Consider the following 22562-nt stretch of genomic DNA (forward strand, 5'->3'; position numbering starts at 1 on the left):
TGAGCTAGAACTCGTGCTTGAGCTGGATGGGGATTTTTTTGGGAGAAAGATGGAGTGTGTGGGTGCAGGAATAAGTGGAGGGGCGCCACCATGGGCCCATGAGACAGGGGGCGTGCCCAGGGGGTGTGGGCGCGCCCTCCACCCTCGTGGCCACGTGCTTGCCCTCCCTGCAGTGTTCTTGGTGCCTAAAATCCTCAAATATTCCATAAAAAATCATACTAAATTTGCAGGGCATTTGGAGCACTTTTATTTTCGGGATATTTTTTATTGCAAGGATAATTCAGAAAACAGACAGATAATACTATTTTTTGCTTTATTTATTCTAAATAACAGAAAGTAAAAAGAGGGTACAGAAGGTTGTGCCTTCTAGTTTCATCCATCTCATGAACATCAAAATGAATCCACTAACAAGGTTGATCAAGTCTTGTTAACAAGCTCATTCTGAATAACATGGAACCGGAGAAATTTCGAATAACACTAGGTTACCTCAACGGGGATATGAACATCCCCAACAATAAGAATATCATATTTTTTCTTGATAGTAGGAAGAGGAAATTCAAAACCTCCAATAATGATAGTTGGAACTTTTCTAATAGAATTAATGCTATGAACTTGAGGTTGTTTCCTCGGAAAGTGTACCGTATGCTCATTACCATTAACATGAAAAGTGACATTTCCTAAGTTGCAATCAATAATAGCCCCTGCAGTATTCAAAAAGGGTCTACCAAGGATAATCGACATACTATCGTCCTCGGGAATATCAAGAATAACAAAGTCCGTTAAGATAGTGACATTTGCAACCACAACAGGCACATCCTCAAAAATACCGACAGGTATAGCAGTTGATTTATCAGCCATTTGCAAAGATATTTCAGTAGGTGTCAACTTCTTCAATTCAAGTCTACGATATAAAGAGAGAGGCATAACACTAACACCGGCTCCAAGATCACATAAAGCAGTTTTAACATAATTTCTTTTAATGGAGCATGGTATAGTTGGTACCCCTGGATCTCCAAGTTTCTTTGGTATTCTACCTTTAAAAGTATAATTAGCAAGCATGGTGGAAATTTCAGCTTCCGGTATCTTTCTTTTATTTGTAATGATATCCTTCATATATTTAGCATAAGGATTTACTTTAAGCATATTAGTTAAGCACATACGTAAGAAGATAGGTCTAATCATTTCAGCAAAGCGCTCAAAATCCTCATCATCCTTTGTCTTCGATGGTTTAGGAGGAAAGGGGATGGGTTTCTGAACCCATGGTTCTCTTTCTTTACTGTGCTTCCTAGCAACAAAGTCTTTTTTATCATAACGTTGATTCTTTGATTGTGGGTTATCAAGATCAACAGCAGGTTCAACCTCTACATCATTGTTATTGCTAGGTTGAGCATCAACATGAACATTATCATGAACATTATCACCAGGTTCATGTTCATCACCTGATTGTGTTTCAGCATGTTCTCAGGTGTGTCTATAACAGGTTCACTAGAAGCATGCAAAGTCCTATCATTTTTCTTTTTCTTCTTTTTAGAAGAACTAGGTGCCTCTAAATTATTTCTCTGAGAATCTTGCTCGATTCTCTTAGGGTGGCCTTTAGGATACAAAGGTTCCTGAGTCATTCTACCCGTTCTAGTAGCCACTCTGACAACAAAGTCATGTTTATTATTTAATTCATCAAGCAAATCACTTTGAGCTTTAAGTACTTGCTCAACTTGAGTAGTAACCATAGAAGCATAATTTGCTAATGAGTTTAAGTTCACCTTTAACTCTAGCCATATAATCACTCAAGCATCCTATCTCGAAAGCATTATTATTTACTTCTCTACCAACATAAGCATTAAAACTTTCTTATCTAGCCATAAAGTCATCAAATTCATCTAAGCATTGGCTATGAAATTTAGTAGACGGAATTTCAACTTTATCATATCTATAGAGAGAATTTACCTTTACTACCTCTGTCGGGTTATCAAGACAATGTGTTTCTTAAACAGACGGTAGATTAAGACCATTTTATTTCTTCAATAGGAGGTAAATTCTTAACATCTTCAGCTTTTATACCTTTTTCTTTCAATGATTTCTTTGCCTCTTGCATATCTTCAGGACTGAGAAATAGAACTCCCCACTTCTTCGGAGTTGGTTTAGGAATAGGCTCAGGAGTTGGCTCAATTGGCTCAGGAATTGCCTCAGGAATTGGCTCAGGAAGAGTCCAATTATTTTCATTAGTCAACATATTATTCAATAGTAATTCAGCTTGGTCGACTGTTATTTTCCTGAAAACACAACCAGCACAACTATCCAAGTAGTCCTTGGAAGCATCGGTTAGTCCATTATAAAAGATATTAAGTATTTCATTTTTCTTAAGAGGATGATCAGGCAAAGCATTAAGTAATCGGAGAAGCCTCCCCCAAGCTTGTGGGAGACTCTCTTCTTCGATTTGCACAAAATTATATATTTCCCGCAAGGCAGCTTGTTTCTTATGAGCAGGGAAATATTTAGCAGAGAAGTAATAAATCATATCCTGGGGACTACGCACACAACCAAGATCAAGAGAACTAAACCAAGTTTTAGCACCACCCTTTAATGAGAATGGAAATATCTTAAGGATATAATAATAGCGAGACTTCTCATCATTAGTAAACAGGGTGGCTCTATCATTTAACTTGGTAAGATGTGCCACAACAGTTTCAGATTCATAGCCATAAAAAGGATCAGATTCAACTAAAGTAATTATCTCAGGATCAACAGAGAATTCATAATCCTTATCAGTAACACAGATAGGTGAAGTAGCAAAAGCGGGGTCATGTTTCATTCTAGCATTAAGAGATTGCCGCTTCCATTTAGCTAATAACTTCTTAAGATCATATCTATCATTGCAAGCAAAAATAGCTCTAGCAGCTTCTTCATCCATAACATAACCCTCAGGAACAACAGGCAATTCATAATTAGGGGGAGAACCTTCATCATCACTATCATCAATAATTTTGTTTTCAATAATTTTATTCTCTCTAACCCTAGCAAGTTGTTCATCAAGATATTCACCTAATGGCACAATAGTATCAAGCATAGAAGTAGTTTCATCATAAGTATCATGCATAGCAGAAGTGGCATCATCAATAACATGCAACATATCATAATTCATAGCAGTAGCAGGTTTAGGTGTCGCAAGCTTACTCATAACAGAAGGAGAATCTAGTGTAGAGCTAGATGGCAATTCCTTACCTCCCCTCGTAGTTGAGGGAAAAATCTTAGTTCTTTCGTCTTTCAAATTCCTCATAGTGATCAACAGATATAAATCCCAAGTGACTCAAAGAATAGAGCTATGCTCCCCAGCAACGGCGCCAGAAATTAGTCTTGATAACCCACAAGTATAGGGGATCGCAACAGCTTTCGAGGGTAGAGTATTCAACCCAAATTTATTGATTCGACACAAGGGGAGCCAAAGAATATTCTCAAGTATTAGCAGTTGAGTTGTCAATTCAACCACACCTGGATAACTTAGTATCTGCAACAAAGTATTTAGTAGCAAAGTAGTATGATAGTAATGGTAATAGTAGCAAAAGTAACGATAGCAGTTTTGTAGTAATTATAACAGTAGTAACAGAAAAGTAAATAAGCGAAGCACAATATGTGAAAAGCTCGTAGGCATTGGATCAGTGATGGATAATTATGTCGGATGCGATTCCTCATGTAATAGCTATAACATGGGGTGATACAGAACTAGCTCCAGTTCATCAATGTAATGTAGGCATGTATTCCGTATATAGTCATACGTGCTTATGGAAAAGAACTTGCATGTCATCTTTTGTCCTACCCTCCCGTGGCAGCGGGGTCCTAATGGAAACTAAGGGATATTAAGGCCTCCTTTTAATAGAGTACCGGACCAAAGCATTAACACATAGTGAATACATGACCTCCTCAAACTATGGCCATCATCGAGAAGTATCCCGATTATTGTCACTTCGGGGTTGTCGGATCATAACATAATATGTGACTATAGACTTGCAAGATAGGATCAAAAACTCACATATATTCATAAAAACATAATAGGTTCAGATCTGAAATCATGACACTCGGGCCCTAATGACAAGCATAAAGCATAGCAAAGTCATATCAACATTAATCTCAGAACATAGTGGATACTAGGGATCAAACCCTAACAAAACTAACTTGATTACATGGTAAATCTCATCCAACCCATCACCGTCCAGCAAGCCTACTATGGAATTACTCATGCACGGCGGTGAGCATCATGAAATTGGTGATGGAGGATGGTTGATGATGACGACGGTGACGAATCCCCCTCTCCGGAGCCCCGAACGGACTCCAGATCAGCCCTCCAGAGAGAGATTCGGGCTTGGCGGCGGCTCTGTATCGTAAAACATGATGAAACTTTCTCTCTGATTTTTTTCTCCGCGAAACGGAATATATAGAGTTGGAATTGAGGCCGGTGGAGCATCAGGGGGCCCACGAGACAGGGGGCACGCCCCCTACCCTCGTGGACAGGGTGTGGCCCCTCTGGCCTTGATTCTTTCACCAGTATTTTTTATATTTTCCAAAAGTTATCTCCGTGGATTTTCAGGTCATTCCGAGAACTTTTGTTTTCTGTACAATAAACAACACCATGGCAGTTCTGCTGAAAACAGCATCAGTCCGGGTTAGTTTCATTCAAATCATGCAAGTTAGAGTCCAAAACAAGGGCAAAAGTGTTTGGAAAAGTAGATACGTTGGAGACGTATCAATCCTTGCCTGTATTATTTGCCTCCTCAGTCCGGGCTCCCGCCACAGGTGCCACTATTGGTGCCTCTAGAATCACTACCCCCAGTTACCTCACATTGTTGCCTGCTCACATGCCGATGGGGCCACCTCATGTGCCTCCAGATATGCACTGAACCCTCGACGGGACTCTTGTGGCATCAACGTCGGGAGAAAAATAGTCACACACGCTTGCCTAAGAGACAATTGAAAAGGAAGATGGGGGAAACATTGATGTCGCATTGAACATCTCGCATCGTCGGCTGTGGATACATCGATTGCAGTGCAATTTCTATTGGCTTTGCTGTCGGCGTTAGCAGTAGGGAGAATGGCTCGGAGAGGCCAGTCTTGGGTGAGGGAAAAGGGCCAAACAAGCAGGGAGCGGGGTCATACGAGGCACCCAAATCGAGCAACTCTAGAAGTGTGCATGCATGCAAAAAAATCGGGTGAGAGGCATTGATGGGAGGATAGGGGTGACTACATGAAAGTGCACGATCGAGAGTAATAATTGGATAGTATCCTAAGTTAGTATCACGCATATGATACTAGTCTATCATACTAACTCCACAATGCATAGTATCATAAGTTGGTATCAAAGAATAACTTATTTACTACTTGGTTGACTTATACTTAGTATCTCATTTGTTATGATACGGTACCATGGTATGATACTAATACCATCTCTTCATTGTATATTGTCTCATATCATTCATATGACTAGTTGGCATTGCATACGGATGCATGCTACTATTCTGTGACACCTCCCTCTCAGAGGTCTTAGGATTGGCTTGGGATTTTCATAAGTTATCTAAAGTTGGTTTTCATGATGGTGATGTGACTTACTGCTTGATTTTTTTTCCCGATAAAGGGTATTGTTATTAACATAGCATTAAGGGGATACTTGGCATAATAAGCACATACCCGAACTCTGCACTACTAGAGTGCACACATGCCAATTTGAATGCGCACACACACCACAGCAAGAAGCAAAGTCATGAGAGTCCAAAATTACTAAGCATAAGGCGTAGACGGTGGGGGGCATGTCCGATGTCCTGATTGCATCCAATCCAGCACAATCGCATATCCTGATGCTTCCAAGTCTTAGTTATGTGTGGGTTTTGGCCTCATGTCATGATGATACATAGCAATGGGTAAGCTCTATTCCTTGCTTGGCTTGGGTACCCAAGATTTCTTCCTTGTGAATTATGATCATGTTCCATGTGTTCTCACGCTTAAATAGGACCACTTGATATCATGTGGTGCAACTACAAAGTGGTTGGATGCTTATATGTAATTCAATGTTGGCCACAGAGAGCACATGAACATTCATATACGTTCGGAGCGTCCCCTCCATCAATGAAGCAGCTCTATAGTAGACGCGTTGATCTATCAATTCAGTTCATAGCGCAACTTCTTTATATAGCGACATTTTGAGAAAGCCTTTGCAACCGTCGTCTGTTTACTGAAGAAATAAACATCCCTAAGCAACCAGAATCTCTCTCTCTTTTCAAGTGAGCAACCAGAATCTTTGAAACGCAATCACATATGGACCAAAAGTTATTCGACGATCTTTTGGTGAAAGTCTTACCTAATTCACACTTGGAGTAAAAGACGCTGATCTTACCGTTTGAGAGTTTATGGGCTAAAGTGAACCAACCTGCCAGGTTAGGAAACCCGGGTACATTCTACTCATACTGATATTTCTTGAGACTCGGAATATTTCCCTTAAAAATATTACCGTTTGATCCTTTGCATATGGCCACAAGACAAGTGAGCAGAAATAAGGTGGCACCCCGTTATGTAGAGCAAATTATTGCTCAAGATTATATTTCAACCCGAAAAATTGAGAAAGTACTCCCTGCTTACAAAAATTGCAAAATGGAATTGATCTACAGATCATCTGCAGTGCTTAGCCAAATTATCAAACTTTATCGAGCCTTACCAATACCACCAGTTCTGGCAAATGTTTGCGTGTGACAAGTATCATTTCTCGGCCCCCTCTAAGTTTCTGCAGGGCAAACAGTTTCAGGGTATAACTTATTGAGGTTCTAAAACAACCTAAACACCAAAGTCATGCACAAAAATGCTATATTACCTACAGCTCAACGACCAATATACAAAATCGACGACGATAATGACAGCAACGGATAAAAATGCCAAAACAAAGATCAACACAATAGAATAGACCGTAGAGAAAACTATGCACACTTCTGATCTGCACTTCTGGCCAACGGTTTCCTGCTTCAACAATCCTCTCTACCTCTTTCGTTAGGATATACAAATATATATATATACACAACACACACACACGACATATGAACAACAGAGCGTGGCGGTGACTTCGTATCGTATCAGACCTGGCACACCATCCCTACCTCGAGGGTCGAGGCATGAGGTATGTTAGCTGCCGTGGCAGAACCTCGGCTGTTCCTTCTCAGGAACTCGTAGATGCAGTTTATCGCGATCTTCTTCACCAGGCCAGACCCGCTTTTCGCCTTCATGTGCGCGCGCCCCGTGATGAAGGACATGCCTGCCTCTCTAGCATCTGTCAGCTCCTGCAGCTCGCTGCGGACCTCGCTGTCGATCTGCGCGTCCTTCGGGAGCGCGAACCTCACCCTCTTTGCCTTCGGTCCTACCGCGTTCTGGTACGTCTCCTTGCCCGTGGACAGTATCGACGTGTCCGATCCATTGATCTCACTGTCATCGTCCTCCTGAAACGGTAGGCCTTTAGTGATGGAAGACAGCCTCTCAGAGGTATGGTCTGTGGCACCGTCCAGTAAGCCGTTTTGGTCGTCGGAGTCGCCGCAGCGGATGAACTCTGCAATGCTGCACACTAGGTCCTTCTCAAACTCTATGTCGTCCTTCGGCACGTCGCGGTATCCGTATCGGACAACCACCCTGTATAGACGGTACTGTTTTGGGCCGACGCGGCCGACCCAAAATCGCTCCTCAGGTCGGATGTGTGGTATAGGCACTGATTTAATGCATAGAAAGACCAGAACCTGGTGAAAGATATAATCATTTAGCAGAGTGTATTGGGGAAGGCATAAAGAATAGAGATTGGTGTGTATTCTGAAAACAAAAATGTAGAAGTTGATGAAGGTACCTGGTGAAATGCAGGTAGATTGGTGACAAAGTGAGAGAAAATGGCTGGAATCCCAGACATAAGCTCTGTATGTATCAGACCAATCCCTCGGACGCGAACAATCCCCAAGGAAGGGCCGAGATTCAAGAGCCAACTTATAGAGACCTTGTTTTCGACATCAAACTCATACTTCTTTATGGTACCATAATGCCACACGCACATAATTATCATGAAAAATAACGAGAGCATAATGGGTACCCAAGCCCCTTCGCGAAATTTCACAAGGGATGCTGAGAAGTAAAGAACCTCAATTGCACCAAAGAATAGAAGGAACACGAGAGAAAACACTATGCTCTTGTTCCAGCAAAGAACAATAACCAGTGACATCAAACAAGTAGTGACCAGCATTACAGTTATGATCGCCAGACCTGTACCAAGAAAAGCACATAAGTTAGGCACCTAAAGTTGACCGTAAGTTTATATACAAAAAAATTAAGATAAACAGAAGTTTACGGTGACAAGAAAATATGTTGTATTCTCCTGAACTGAAATTATATACATATCTAACTGTGCTCTTTACCTTGTGCATTTGTCAAGTGCTTTGTATCTCTGAAGCCTATAGTAACAGCCAGGCATAGTATCATCAAGATCCAATTGATCTCTGGTATGTATATCTGACCATGTACTGTAGAGGATGTATGCACAATCTTCACCTTTGGGAAGCAACTTAAGGAACAACACTGTTTGATAATTGAGAATGTGCCAGTAATAACTGCTTGACTCCCAATAACGGCTGCGAGAATTGCAATCACCAGAACAGGCCATCTGATTTTTTCTAGAAAGAGATTATTACATAAGTAGATATTAAAAGGGGGTACTTGTTATACAGTTATACTCACTTCAGTGTTTACCAATGAGGGTGAAAATGAAAACATAAATAGTACCTGGGACTGATACGTAAAATCCAATATGATTAATATTCTCAAAATTGTGATGCCTTGAAATGTAAGCAGCTTGTCCCATATATGCCAATATCAGAGCTGGGTACACTAAAGATGTGAAAGCTATCTGTTGGAAGTAAAGCATAGGGGTAAGGGATTCTGGACTCCACACAAAAAAGTACTTATGGTGAAGGTCACCAGAGGAAGGATGATGGTAGCGCATATTAATTCCTAAGAACTAGTTTTTTATTTATCATGTGGCTTTTGAAGCATTCCAAATTGAGACATCCTACAAAATGCTATTGATATAGGTATTACCAGAGCATCTGTGTTAACATAGAGAATTGGGGCTTAAAGGATGGAAAACAATAGACATTTTGATATTACTATTCCTAAGTGTAGTTAAAAGTGAACATCATCAAATAGTTTACTCAATGACATTAAGTAATCAATCATTATATTGTGTTGGCTCTAAGTTTCATTGCCCCCCTCAAGTACAATTGACACAAAGCAGAGCTTAGTCAAGTGAGCAACTTCTCTCAGCACGGCTGCTACTAGCTTAATAAACACCGCAAAGTAGCTATATTGCTTGTACAATGATTAGGCAGAGTACATGGGAGTACTTCCTTCATAACAAAACGGGGCAATATCCGTTGTCATCGATTAACACAGCAACTAAATCAGCACATGTTACATAGTCTGAGAAAGTTAAACTCAAGCTGCCCCATCTAAATTCCCGTAATCAACTACCGCTATACTCATTGACCCCTTCAATGAAATGGAAGTTCAAATTCAGTTAATACATTCTTTTTGCTTGAACAGTGTTATCCAATTCCCTTATTTATTATCTGCATTTTTTGAAGTTCAAGTCCTAACATAAGTATTTGGTTTTCATATATTGCAGAACTGTATCATATAAGAACTTTGATTATTCGCTTAACTATACCACGCAGCGCCTCTTATTTCAACAATGTGGCTTTTGTAATCTTTGTAAAAATGGTAGACATTAATGCACATGCTCCGAGCATACAATTAAAAGTCACTAATTCTAAGGCAAAGGGATGGTAATTCATGCCATGTGGCAAAACAAATATCCGCACACTCATCACGTACCTTGATTGAAGACTGAGAGAAATGTCCAAGGTCTGCATACATAGCTTCAGAACCTAATAGTTCGAACAGATATACATGTGGTCAACTTATCATCATCATCCATTTAAAGTAGCGGAGTCAAATGGCACATAACAGCTATTCGGTCCTTACCCGTTACGCATAGAAGGATCCCACCCAGCGACATCCAGCCACCTGTTTGAGTCTTCTGGAGAAATTTGTACGCGTAGTATGGTGAAAGAGCTCGGTACACATGTGGATTCCAGTGAATGATGTTGTAGAGCCCTATGATGCTGATGCAGAGAAGCCACAAGCAAACGATGGGTGCGAAAAGAAAGCCGACCCGGTGTGTGCCGTAGTGTTGCAGGGTGAATAAACCCACCAATATAGCGCATGTCACCGGTAGCAATATATCTGAAAAAACCAACATGTCACTACTCACAAACCCTCAACACAATATTCAGAAGAAGAAGACATCAAAACAGAAAACAGCAAGTATTAAATGAATTTCTGGAAAATTTATTCAGTCTGAATCCAAAAACGTTAGCACCCACAAATCGGTATTGAGCAATCATAAACGAAAGCAGAGCAAGCAATTGGCTTACATTCGTGCTGCTCATTGTCCAGCTCCAGCTCCAGCCCGGAAACCGCCGAGAACACTGCAACAGAGAGGAACAAGAAGGCGTCAGGCTCTGACATAGCATCAGCCAATGCAACACCAAGAGCGTAACTGAATCTCTGAGGAAGGAGGAGGAGGGAGGAGGGAGCGACCAGAGACGGCAGGGGTGAGCACGCCGTCGCCGATGACCATGCACGTCCCGAGCAGAGCGAGCAGCAGCAGCATCCTCTGCAGGACCCTGTGCCGCTCCAGCGCGGCGCGCACGGCCGAGAGGGGCGCGGGCGGCGATGCGCCCTCGCGCCGGGCCGCGAGCTCGTCGCCGTCGGGGAGGAGCCCCGCGCGGACGCGGCGGCATATGAGGGAGTAGAGCGCGAAGGTGCCGCCCTCGCCGTGGTCGTCGGCGCGGAGCACGAAGAAGACGTACTTGAGGAGCGGGATCAGGGTCAACGTCCAGAAGACGAGGGATAGCACGCCGTAGATCTCCTCGTTCCCCGCGGAATGCTCGATGTCCCCGCCGGCGAAGGCGCTCTTGAACACGTACAGCGGCGACGTCGCCACGTCGCCGTACACCACCCCGAGGCTCTGGTACGCCAGCAGCAGCTCCGCGCTCCACGGCTGCAGCCGCCGTCATGAAAGAAACCAAAGAAACCGCCGTCACCGTGGTGCCCCCGACCCGAAACCAGACCAAACAAACACCGAATCTTCCAAACGAATCCAAGAAACCGGCGGGGCCCTGCCCTACTCACCTTCCTGCGCGCCGCCCTCGCCGCACCGCCGCCGCTCTCCGCGTCCATTGCTCTGCCTCTCCCGGTCGCTGGCTCACGCGCGCGTCACGCTGCCCAACTTCCAACCGCCAGGCGTGCAAGTTGCCACCTTCGCCGCGCCCATGCGCGCGCGCGCCACTCCCGCAGCAGCACGGACCTCGAATCGGGAGCGGAGAAGACAAGATTTCGGCAGCAGCAGCAGCAGCAGGCAAATTCTGTTTTGGCAGGATCTCTCGGTGTGGACTTTGTAGCGCAGAGCAGCGGAAGCAAGCCACGCACGCTCCCTTCTTGTAGCTTCTCGCTCGCAAGAACAAGTGAACAACTACCAACTCGTGTCCCGGCCCGGCTCGCCGCCCCTCACCACGCGGTAGAAAAGCAGCCCGAAACCACCATTAAAAAACCTGAGGCGCATGGCGCACGCTAAGCCGCTAGGACAGGAAAAGTGACCATTTGGAAGAAGCGAGCAGGCCAACGAGAGGAGACGACTGCCTGCGCAATTATACTCCTCTACCAACCCCTTTGATCCCTTCCGAGAATCAAGAGAGCGAGGCTTCTACTTATGGCCGCGGAGGTCAGCGAGCACTGACGATTGGCCGGAATCGCGGGGGCGGGTGTCAGGTGGTGTGCAGCCGTATCGGGCGCAAGTTGATCTGCGGTCGCTCTTTTTAGGTTCTTGTATGAGTAGTGGGATCGATCTCTGGCTGTGGCTATCGCTGCCAAAGGCGGGTCTTGCTTTTCCACGATGGAATTCACCTGCCACTTCCTCGTCTGCTTCTTTCGTGTGATCTGGTGATGCCTTCTTCAAAAGGAAAACGTCATTCTCTCCCGTCCATGAAAGTCATGGCGGTCGAATTGCTGAGATGAATTAGATGATAGGCGTAATAATCCATTAAAACCCCATTGAATGTGAATCAATGTGGCAACGCTGGAAAATGGCGTCCCGATTTGAAGATGGCCTCTCTGGCGTAGTAACGTGGTCAAGTTTCTGGCATTTGTGCGCGGATTATTTGGGCGTCCTTTTTATGAAAGTCAAAGCGGAAATAAACCGGGGATCTGCTTAGTCTAATGGCGAACTGACAGCTCTTGGCGGAGACAAGAAGGGTCTCTTTCTGAGTTTGGTTCGCGGCAGGCAGTGAAGGATAACTTGGATTGGATGCTGATGCCCGTACGGCGGCTCGGTGTAGCGGTAAGCAAGGAGCCACGGAACGCGTGCGTTCGTACGTGCGGAAAAGGACAACGGATGATGGAACAGGGGCACCAATCTCATCCGTTCGCCTGGATCCGTCTGTGGACGGTAGCGAAATGGTCGGCTGTAAAAATTGAAGTCCTGTACTCCTAATGCATTTTTTTAGTCCACCGGCTTAGTTTTGTTTTTGTGTGTTTCCTATGCGTAAATTGCCTGAATTTTCAAAAGGTAGGCGGCGTGGCTGCCCGCGGTGTCAACTTTGAAAGGGAGAAATGGTGTTTGCAGGGTCGGCTGGAGGCTTTTCGTTTTGATACCGCTTGGATTAGGTGGAGCACCAGGTTAAGATGAGGACGCCGCGATCGCGAAGGAGAGGAAGAAGCTTGACTAGTTTGAGTACCAGGGTGGGTGAGGGGAGGGGTGAGGGGAGTTGACGTGTGATGTGTCCAAGATGGCACTCCAATCCATGCCGTCGTCGGATCCCCCGGCGAGGCAACAGGGGAAGGTAACGCAACGAGGGAGATCGAAGTGTTGAGGGAGAGCATGCCGCGGGATCTCGAGGCGTCGTGGGATGGAGGCGGTGATGGCAAGTGGTGGCGTTGGTAGTACGGAGGGGGAGCGTGCCTCACAAAAATGCATGGGACATGCTAGATCAACGGTGTGTCGGCGTCCACCATGCTAAGCGGACACATGACGAGCCCACTCATTACTTCCCTTGTGTCTTATTGCGGGCCATAGACGGCGGCGAGAGAGCAGCAACATTGTCGCCACAATTGCATCAGGTGGACACGGTAGGGCTTGGGTGGCGGAGTAGTTGGTCTAAAGATTAGTGGGGGAAGTGGGTTGTTTGGGTGGGGCCCGCATGTTCAGGCTGACATGACGAATGGTCTAGACATCCCCATTTCACCCCAAGTTTAGGCTTGCTTTGTGAGACTCTAGACAAACAATCTAGAGGTTTGGGCCGAGTTTTGGGAGCCCGTTGGAGGGCAAATTTTGATTGTACTGACTGGAATTGACAATTGGAGTGGTCTAGGGAGCCCGTTAAGGATAGCTCGCTAGAACCCGATGGAAATGCATGCACGCACTAGTGAGGAACCAACTCCGATGAACTTGATAAGGTCTCGCCACTACATGACATAAGAAAAGTGATTGTTGTGGGAGGAGCAAATTTAAGAAAGCCTTTGCACCACCTGACTATGTGCTAATTGCGATGTGTGACACTCTAGCATCCAATGTCGAGGAGAATATCATTGTAGATACAACACGACGACAGTCCGCCCACCAGTTCCAAAGTTGATGCCCGGCATACCAATACACACCCTCAAGATACAACATCGCACGACCACTACACCTAATAACCCAAGATGCACATGGCAACAACAACTTATAGACCATGTCGTCATACCAAGATCGGGTATTGCCAACCTACAATATAGTTAAACCACCCCCACTAGGAATTGTCACCCAAGCCCACAACCCAGATGCGCCCCTAGCCCAAAATCACCATTCACACTATGTTATTGCTGCCCCCTACCCCTCTAGGGTTGCCCTTGCAAACCTTCCTCGGGCCGTCATCTTTGAGGATACTCATGGAGCACCCTGGGGTCGTGGCCCCACTTCCACTTCGCTAAGAGTAGGAAAAAGACTCGCGATAGATGCGAGCAAGCCCTCCAAGGAGACAACTGAAAATGTGTGAATAGAAAAATGCAGGAGTGACATCTACTCATACATTTTGAGTTCCTCTATTTCAAACGGGGCCTAAGTCCAAAATAACCCTGCTTGATTTAACTGCATTGTTGGTAAATGTAGTAGAAAACAAAAAGAACACTCTATGAATCAATTTCTTATGATCATTACGAAGATGCAAGTATCGATTAGATATAGATTGGATCAGTCACCAACTAACGCATCAGAGAGGAGAGCTGGTTAAGTGAGTTGATGCAGATCCCCGCAGCTAGGATTTACAACCACCCAACCATGAGATTTTTCTCCCTCGAACAGTCCCTTGAACAAAGATCGAAAGCACGATCTCCTTGTGGATTGCACACATACGAGATTATCGATCCAGCAGCGCTTCGCTGTAAGTTGCATGTTTTCGGTGTCAAAACTGGCAGATCTCGGGTAGGGGGGCCCCAAGCTGTGTGTCTAAGGATCGATGGTAACAATGGACAAAGGGACACAATGTTTACCCAGGTCCGGGCCCTCTTAAAGGAGGTAAAACCCTACGTCTTGCTTGATTGTATTCGATGAGTATAGGGGTTACAAGAGTTGATCTACCTCGAGATCGTAATGGCTAAACCCTAGATTGTCTAGTCTATGAATGTTATCATCCAGTCTCCGGTCTAAGCCCTCCGGTTTATATAGACACCGGAGGGGCATAGGGTTGTACAGAGTCGGTTTACAGAGAAAGGAAACAGTATATCCGGACGCTTAATCTTGTTGTTCACACATACAAGAGTCCCAACCGGACACGGGAGGCGGCCTTCTTCTTTTATCTCGACAGCCCATCAGTCCGGCCCATATTGAATAGACCGGACGCCCGAGGACCCCTTAGTCCAGGACTCCCTTAGTAGCCCCTGAACTAGTCTTCAATGATGACGTGTTCGGTACGCAGATTGTCTTCGACATCGCAAGGCGGGTTCCTCTCCTTGAATACCACATATCAGCTTTCCCTTCACAAAAGAACTATATCCGCCTTTTTATAATTAACACAAGCCTTAACCGCGAAGGCAAAATATATAAAAATCAGGAATATTGTCTTTACTGACAACTTTTTTGGGTGAAGCGTCAGACTTGGCTCTTAAGTATTTTTGAACCGTTTTCACACTGCTCGTTTCATGTTTCTAGGTCGAGCCCCCTTGGCCCGTCTTGTCGAAATAGAGATCATGCCCACTTATTACGGGATTCTCATCAATGGGATTTGGGTAACCCAACCGACCACGGCGCACGCTCTCATCGGGAATGGGAGAGTTTTAAGGCATAAGTGGGGGGACGGTTGGCATTTCTACTTCCTATAAGAGGGCAAAATATTCCTCCTTTCTACCCCACGCCTTCCTCCAGCCTCTGCCTCCCAATCTCTCAAGCTCCAGCGCTCGAAAAAAGTTCTCATCTTCCTCACCACCACCACCTCCTCCAGTCATGGCCGGGTCAGGCTCCAAGGGCAAGTGGGAGGCCTCCTTCGTCACGGAGAAGGACGTGAAGAATCTCCAGAGCGCGGGGTACTTGGCCGTAGATACTGCGGACATGCTCCCCGACGAGGGCCAAATCATCCCCACTCCGGTGCCTGGAGAAAGGGTTGTCTTCCTCCCCCATTTTCTTAGAGGGCTAGGGTTTCCAATCCACCCTTTCGTCCGTGACCTCATGTTCTACTACGGGCTAGATTTCCATGATCTAGCCCCGAATTCTTTCCTCCACATATCGGCGTTCATCATCATGTGTGAGGCTCTACTCCGCATCCCACCACACTTCGTCCTATGGCTCAAAATCTTCAACGTGAAGCCGAAGGTGGTCGACGAACAGCAAGCGGACTGCGGCGGGGCCATGATAAGGAAGCTGCCCAACGCCACATGGCCCAAGGGGGCCTTCATCGAGACCATCAAGGTCTAGCAGCAGGAGTGGTTTTACATCACCGAGCCCCGTCGCGCCAATTGGGCGGAAATTCCGAAGTTCAGATCCGGACCCCCCCCCCCACGAGGCTCACTTCGTGGACCGCTAAGGGCTTTGACTAGGAGTCCCAGACGAAGGTGCAGACACTGCAGAAGCGCATCACCAACATGCTGGGGAAAACGCCGGTCTCACCAATGTGGTGCAAATCAAGCTCTTCCGCCGCATCCTCCCCTACCAACGCCGGGCCTCCCATATGTGGGAGTTCAATCCGAAGGAGCCGTGGACCCTGAAGCGCTTCTTCGGCACCACGCACGAAGGAATATGGAAGCTGCTCTTCAAGGCCTAGAAGAGCTGGCCCATGGAGACCGAAAATGTCGGGCTCGACGTCGAGAATCCGGCCACTCCGGTAAGTATTAACCTTTCCGATAATGTGTCCGCTCAATATTTTTGATCAACAGGAATCTTATCAGCTCACTTCTTCATAGCGCTGGACAGCAAAGGCGAAGTGGATCAACAGTCCAGCTCCACTGCCCGAAGACACAACCACTCCCCAACTGACGGAGATGCTGGTCCTGGCGCTCTACCAGGCACCGAAGAAGAAGGGCAAGGAGCCCAAGGGCGGCCCCCGCCACGGAGGTCCTTCGGACGCCGTGTCCAGAGAGACTGAGATCGTCTCCTCTCATGAGGAAGACGAGGACAAAGAGGAGTAGGAGGTGGAAAGCGACTCCCCCCCCGCAAGTTGAGGAGGAAGAAGAGGACGACCTCCAAGAACCCGGAGGGGGCGACACTAAAGAGGGGGGAAATTACCCTCTCAGTCAGTTCTGACTCAAAGTCCGAACACATCCCCAAGAGAGCCCCCAGGGCGAAGCCCTTGGCCGACTCGTAAGTATATGAGATTTCACTCTTCAGTTTCCGCTTACCTACCTTTGTCATATAAGCTATAATATTGTTTGCTTTTCAGTCCCCCTCGCGATATTCCGAACACCTCATCTTCGTCGAGGAACTCTCTGGCGCCTGAGCAGGCGTAGAGTGAAGCTCCGTCACGAGCCCCCTTGCCTACCGCCATGGAGGACATCGAGGTGTTATCCCGAAGGACTCCTCCTGGCCAAGGAGGGGCAGACGAGGGCGTCCAGAAGGCGCCTGAGGTCAACACCTTGGTCGCTGAAGACCTGGGGGAGGCAACCCCCATGACTACCAAGAACGGGGAGCCCAAACAGCTCGGGCCCCCGCCACACACCATTCCGGAGACCAATAAGGCTTCGAAAAGGGATGTGCGCCCCCGTTCAACAGAGGGGGAGGAGCAACAGCTCCCGTAGCGTCCCCCGTTAATCCGGAGGCTACTCATGCTCTGGAGGAGGCACTGCAACGCGCTTCCATCATGGAGGAGCACCGCACCCTGATGGGTGCGGTTATGGAAAAGGTTTAGTCTGTGAAAAGCGGACTGAATGAAGCCTTCAATAGCCTACTAACGGGCTTTGAGGTATGAGACGTAATATTCTAAGCAACTTTATGATATGCAAAGGATAAACCTGTACATAGACAGTAGCCCCTGAGACTTTGTCCGGATTAAAACAATCCGGACAAAGGATCTCAATATAGTCCGGACACTAATATCTGCGCGAATGTATGTGACAAGCGTCCATGTTGGCGGCTACTGCCCATGCCGTAGAGGTTTCCGAGCTTAATCGGAAGCTTCAATTGGCCGATGAGAAGATCGACCGCGTCAACAAGCGGTTTGACGAAATGCAAGGTATGTGGAACTTATATATCAGAAGTGATATATGTATTGAGTCTTTAACTTATTTGATTTTGTGATTATGATCACAGTTGGCGTGGCCGAGGTCGAACCCCTCAAGAGCGCACTTGCCCAGGCCAAGAAAGAGGCGGAGGTGAAAAGGGCAGCCGCTGACAAAGTGGTGAACAAACTGGAGGCGGAGCAAACTGCCCGCCGCAAACATGAGGCTCGGGTGGGCGAAGTCGAGCAAGATCTCAAGGATGCCATTACTAAGTGCGAGTCCTTGGAGCAGAAGACTTCGGACCAGGCATCCGAACTTGCCAAGGCTCTCCAGGATATCAAAGAGGCCCGGGTTGAATCCCAGAATGCTGTCCAGGAGATCCAGTGGGCAAGAAAGATAGCAGCCGGTAAGGCTTTTCTTTTGCAGAGTAAATTTGGAAGTAGGAGGTATATCTTGCTGACCCGAGTTTGGAGTCCTCCAGGCGCGTTTGCGGATCTTCCTGATGTCTACTACGCAACCTTCTTCTTGTAGACATTGTTGGGCCTCCAAGTGCAGATGTTTGTAGGACAGTAGCAAATTTCCCTCAAGTGGATGACCTAAGGCTTATCAATCCGTGGGAGGTGTAGGATGAAGATGGTCTCTCTCAAACAACCCTGCAACCAAATAACAAAGAGTCTCTTGTGTCCACAACACACCCAATACAATGGTAAATTGTATAGGTGCAGTAGTTCGGCGAAGAGATGGTGATACTAGTGCAATATGGATGATAGATATAGGTTTTTGTAATCTGAAATTATAAAAACAGCAAGGTAACTAATGATAAAAGTGAGCACAAATGGTATTGCAATGCTAGGAAACAAGGCCTAAGCTTCATACTTTCACTAGTGCAAGTTCTCTCAACAATAATAACATAACTGGATCATATAACTATCCCTCAACATGCAACAAAGAGTCACTCCAAAGTCACTAATAGCGGAGAACAAATGAAGAGATTATTGTAGGGTACGAATATCCCATTGTCACCACAGATAAGCACATGCAATACATACATCAAGTGTTCTCAAATCCTTAAAGACTCAATCGGATAAGATAACTTCAAAGGGAAAACTCAATCCATTACAAGAGAGTAGAGCGGGAGAAACATCATAAGATCCAACTATAATAGCAAAGCTCGCGATACATCAAGATCGTGCCAAATCAAGAAAACGAGAGAGAGAGAGAGATCAAACACATAGCTACTGGTACATACCCTCAGCCCCGAGGGTGAACTACTCCCTCCTCGTCACGGAGAGCGCCGGGATGATGAAGATGGCCATCGGTGAGGGATGCCCCTTCCGACAGGGTGCCAGAACAGGGTCCTGATTGATTTTTGGTGGCTACAAAGGCTTGCGGCGGCGGAACTCCTGATCTAGGTTATTTTCTGGAGGTTTATGTATTTATAGGAATTTTTGGCATAGGTCTCATGTCAGGGGGGGTCTCCGAGCCGTCCATGAGATAGGGGGGCGCGCCCAGGGGGGTGGGCGTGCCCCCACCCTCGTGGGCAACCCGGGACTCTTCTGGCCCAACTCTTTTACTCTGGGGCTTCTTTTGGTCCATAAAAACTCATCAAAAATTTGCACGTCAATTGGACTCCATTTGGTATTGCTTTTCTATAAAACTCAAAAACAAGGAAAAACCGAAACTGGCACTGGGCTCTAGGTTAATAAGTTAGTCCCAAAAATCATGTAAAATAGCATATAAATGCATATAAAACATCCAAGATGGATAATATAATAGCATGGAACAATAAAAAATTATAGATACGTTGGAGACGTATCAAGCATCCCCAAGCTTAATTCCTGCTCGTCCTCGAGTAGGTAAATGATAAAAACAGAATTTTTGATGTGGAATGCTGATATATCTCCAACGTATCTATAGTTTTTGATTGTTCCATGCTATTATATTACCTGTTTTGGATGTTTATGGGCTTTACTAAACACTTTTATATCATTTTTGGGACTAACCTATTAACCGGAGGCCCAGCCCAAATTGCTGTTTTTTTGCCTATTTCAGTGTTTCGTAGAAAAGGAATATCAAACGGAGTCCAAACGGAATGAAACCTTCAGGAGCGATCTTTTTGGAACAAACGCAATCTAGGAGACTTGGAGTGGATGTCAAGAAGCAGCCGAGGCGGCCACGAGGGTGCAGGGTGCGCCCTAGGGGGCTCCCCCTGCCTTGTGGGCCCCTCGTGGCTCCCCTGACCGACTTCCTTCGCCTATATATATATATCTACGTACCCCGAAATCATCCAGGAGCCACGAGGGTGGGGGCGCTTTTTTTTCATGATGCACGAACATATAAATCCCCCACTTCACCCTTGCCATTTTATTCGCCCTCTCTTTTCCGTTTGCCTTTTTTTGCTTACTTCTTGTGTTGCCGCTCGTCATCATGGCTAGTCCTCCTATCATGGTTAGCACTCCCGATCATGAAATTCTTAATTTTAAACAAAGGGAGGGAGAAAATCTAAAAGATGCTTGGCATAGAATTTGCAATGCTCAAAATAGATCTACTAGGAAGCAATCTACTTCCGTTCTTCTTCGCAATTTTTATGTAGGCATTACTCCTTGGAATAGATGCATTCTTGATACCATTACCGGAGGGAATTTCTTGGGTAGCCATACTTTTGATGCTTATAATGCTATGTTAGATTTGTTTGGTCCACCACCTCTCTTGGTTAATGGAACTGTTTTAACTTTAGAACATGTGATTCAAAGGCTTGAAATTATTGAAAATAAAGGTGCCACTATTGAGTCAATTGAAAATTTGGATAAAAAGATCCACACCCAAATTACCCAATATGGATCTAAGGTTGGAGTTACTCTGAATTTTTTTAAAGAGAAGGAAGGAACCCATAGTTAACGAAAGAATAGATCAAGATTCTACAAGAATCAGTAAACTTGAGGACATTATTACCAACTTAGGGTTTGCATTTTCATCCATGAAAAATACTCTAACTACTCCTACCAAAATTGCCAAACTAATGTATGTTCCTAAAAATAAGGGTGAATTTTCTAGTAAGGAAAATGCGGATCTCAAATCAATAAGTATTCATCCCAATTTTTCCGCTTTCATTAAGGAACCTTTTGCTATAAATGAATATCTTGATTTCTTGCCTAGGAGTTTAATCATTAATAACAAGAAAGAAACTCCTAAGGGTTATAAGTGTTCCATTGAAGAATTGAATACTAAACATGGCAATACTTAGATCTATTCTCGCTTTTATGCCTAGCTAGGGGTGTTAAACGATAGCGCTTGTTGGGAGGCAACCCAATTTTATTTTTGTTCCTTGCTTTTTGTTCCTGTTTAGTAATAAATAATTTATCTAGCCTCTGGTTAGATGTGTTTTTATGTTTTAATTAGTGTTTGTGCCAAGTAGAACCTTTGGGAAGACTTGGGGGAAGTCTATATGATCTTGCTGTAAAAAACAGAAACTTTAGCGCTCACGAGAATTGCTGTCATTTTTGCCTGGAGAGTGATTTTAGGTTTATTCTTTTTGCAGATGATTAATAGACAAATTCCTCACGTCCACCAAGTTATTTCAGAATTTTTGGATTTAAATACGTATTCGAAAGTTATAGATTTCTACAGACTGTTCTGTTTTTGACAGATTCTGTGTTTCGTGTGTTGTTTGCTTATTTTGATGAATCTATGGCTAGTATAGGGGGGTATGAACCATAGAAAAGTTGGAATACAGTAGGTTTAACACCAATATAAATAAAAAATGAGTTCATTACAGTAACTTAAGTAGTGATTTTTCTTTCTTGCACTAACGGAGCTTATGAGATTTTCTGTTGAGTTTTGTGTTTTGAAGTTAAGTTTTTGGTAAAGATTTGATGGATTATGAAACAAGGAGTGGAAAGAGATTAAGCTTGGGTATGACCATGGCACCCCAAGATAAATTCAAGTACAACCAAAAGCGTAAGCTTGGATGCCCCGGTAGGCAGCCCCTCTTTCGTCTTCGTCTATCGGTAACTTTACTTGGGGCTATATTTTTATTCACCACATGATATGTGTTTTGCTTGGAGCGTCTTGTATGATATGAGTCTTTGATTTTTAGTTTACAAAAATCATCCTTGTTGCACACACCCTTTGGGAGAGACACACATGATTCGGAATTTATTAGAATACTCTATGTGCTTCACTTATATCTTTTGAGCTAGAAAAATTTGCTCTAGTACTTCACTTATATCTTTTTAGAGCACGGTGGTGGTTTTATTTTGTAGAAATTATTGATCTCTCATGCTTCACTTATATCATTTTGCGAGTCTTTTATAACAGCATGGTATTTTCTTTGGTTATGAAATTAGTCCTAATATGATGGGCATCCAAGTTGGGTATAATAAAAACTATCGTATAGAGTGCATTGAACACTATGCTAATTTGATACTTGATAATTGTTTTGAGACATAAAGGTGGTAATGTTAGAGTCATGCTAGTTGGGTAATTGTGAAATTGAAAAATACTTGTGTTAAAGTTGGCAAGTCCCATAGCATGCACGTATGGTAAAGTTATGTGACAAATTTGTAGCATGGGGTGCTCTTTGAGTGCTTTACTTATGAGTGGCGGTCGGGGACGAGCGATGGTCTTTTCCTACCAATCTATCCCTCTAGGGGCATGCGTAGTAGTACTTTGCTTCGAGGGCTAATAAATCTTTGCAATAAATATATGAGTTCTTTATGACTAATGTGAGTCCATGGATTATACACACTCTTACCTTTCCGCATTTT

General features: G+C 44.9%; 1 protein-coding gene across 1 annotated transcript; it reads right to left on the minus strand.

The window, feature by feature from the left end:
- Positions 1-6848: 6848 nt before the first annotated feature.
- Positions 6849-11902, minus strand: LOC123159986 (potassium transporter 24). The gene is made up of 9 exons (XM_044577791.1): positions 11254-11902; positions 10660-11122; positions 10494-10547; positions 10042-10302; positions 9892-9944; positions 8782-8905; positions 8418-8672; positions 7859-8265; positions 6849-7754 (listed from the first exon to the last, which is right to left on the minus strand). Exons 1-9 carry the CDS (start codon positions 11299-11301, stop codon positions 7104-7106), a joined length of 2316 nt encoding a protein of 771 aa, XP_044433726.1. The 5' UTR covers positions 11302-11902; the 3' UTR covers positions 6849-7103.
- Between the last annotated feature and the right edge of the window lie 10660 nt (positions 11903-22562).

Source organism: Triticum aestivum, chromosome 7B (genome assembly GCF_018294505.1).
Source record: "Triticum aestivum cultivar Chinese Spring chromosome 7B, IWGSC CS RefSeq v2.1, whole genome shotgun sequence".
NCBI classification, from domain to species: Eukaryota; Viridiplantae; Streptophyta; class Magnoliopsida; order Poales; family Poaceae; genus Triticum; species Triticum aestivum.

What these genes read in the sequence shown, in the direction of transcription:
- LOC123159986 (XM_044577791.1), bottom strand. Translation starts at nt 11,301, where the DNA reads ATGGACGCGGAGAGCGGCGGCGGTGCGGCGAGGGCGGCGCGCAGGAAG. An exon ending in CGAGGGCGGCGCGCAGGAAG is followed by an intron (nt 11,123 to 11,253) that starts GTGAGTAGGGCA and finishes CGGCGGCTGCAG; the next exon opens with CCGTGGAGCGCGGAGCTGCT. An exon ending in ATTTTACGTATCAGTCCCAG is followed by an intron (nt 8,673 to 8,781) that starts GTACTATTTATG and finishes ATCTCTTTCTAG; the next exon opens with AAAAAATCAGATGGCCTGTT.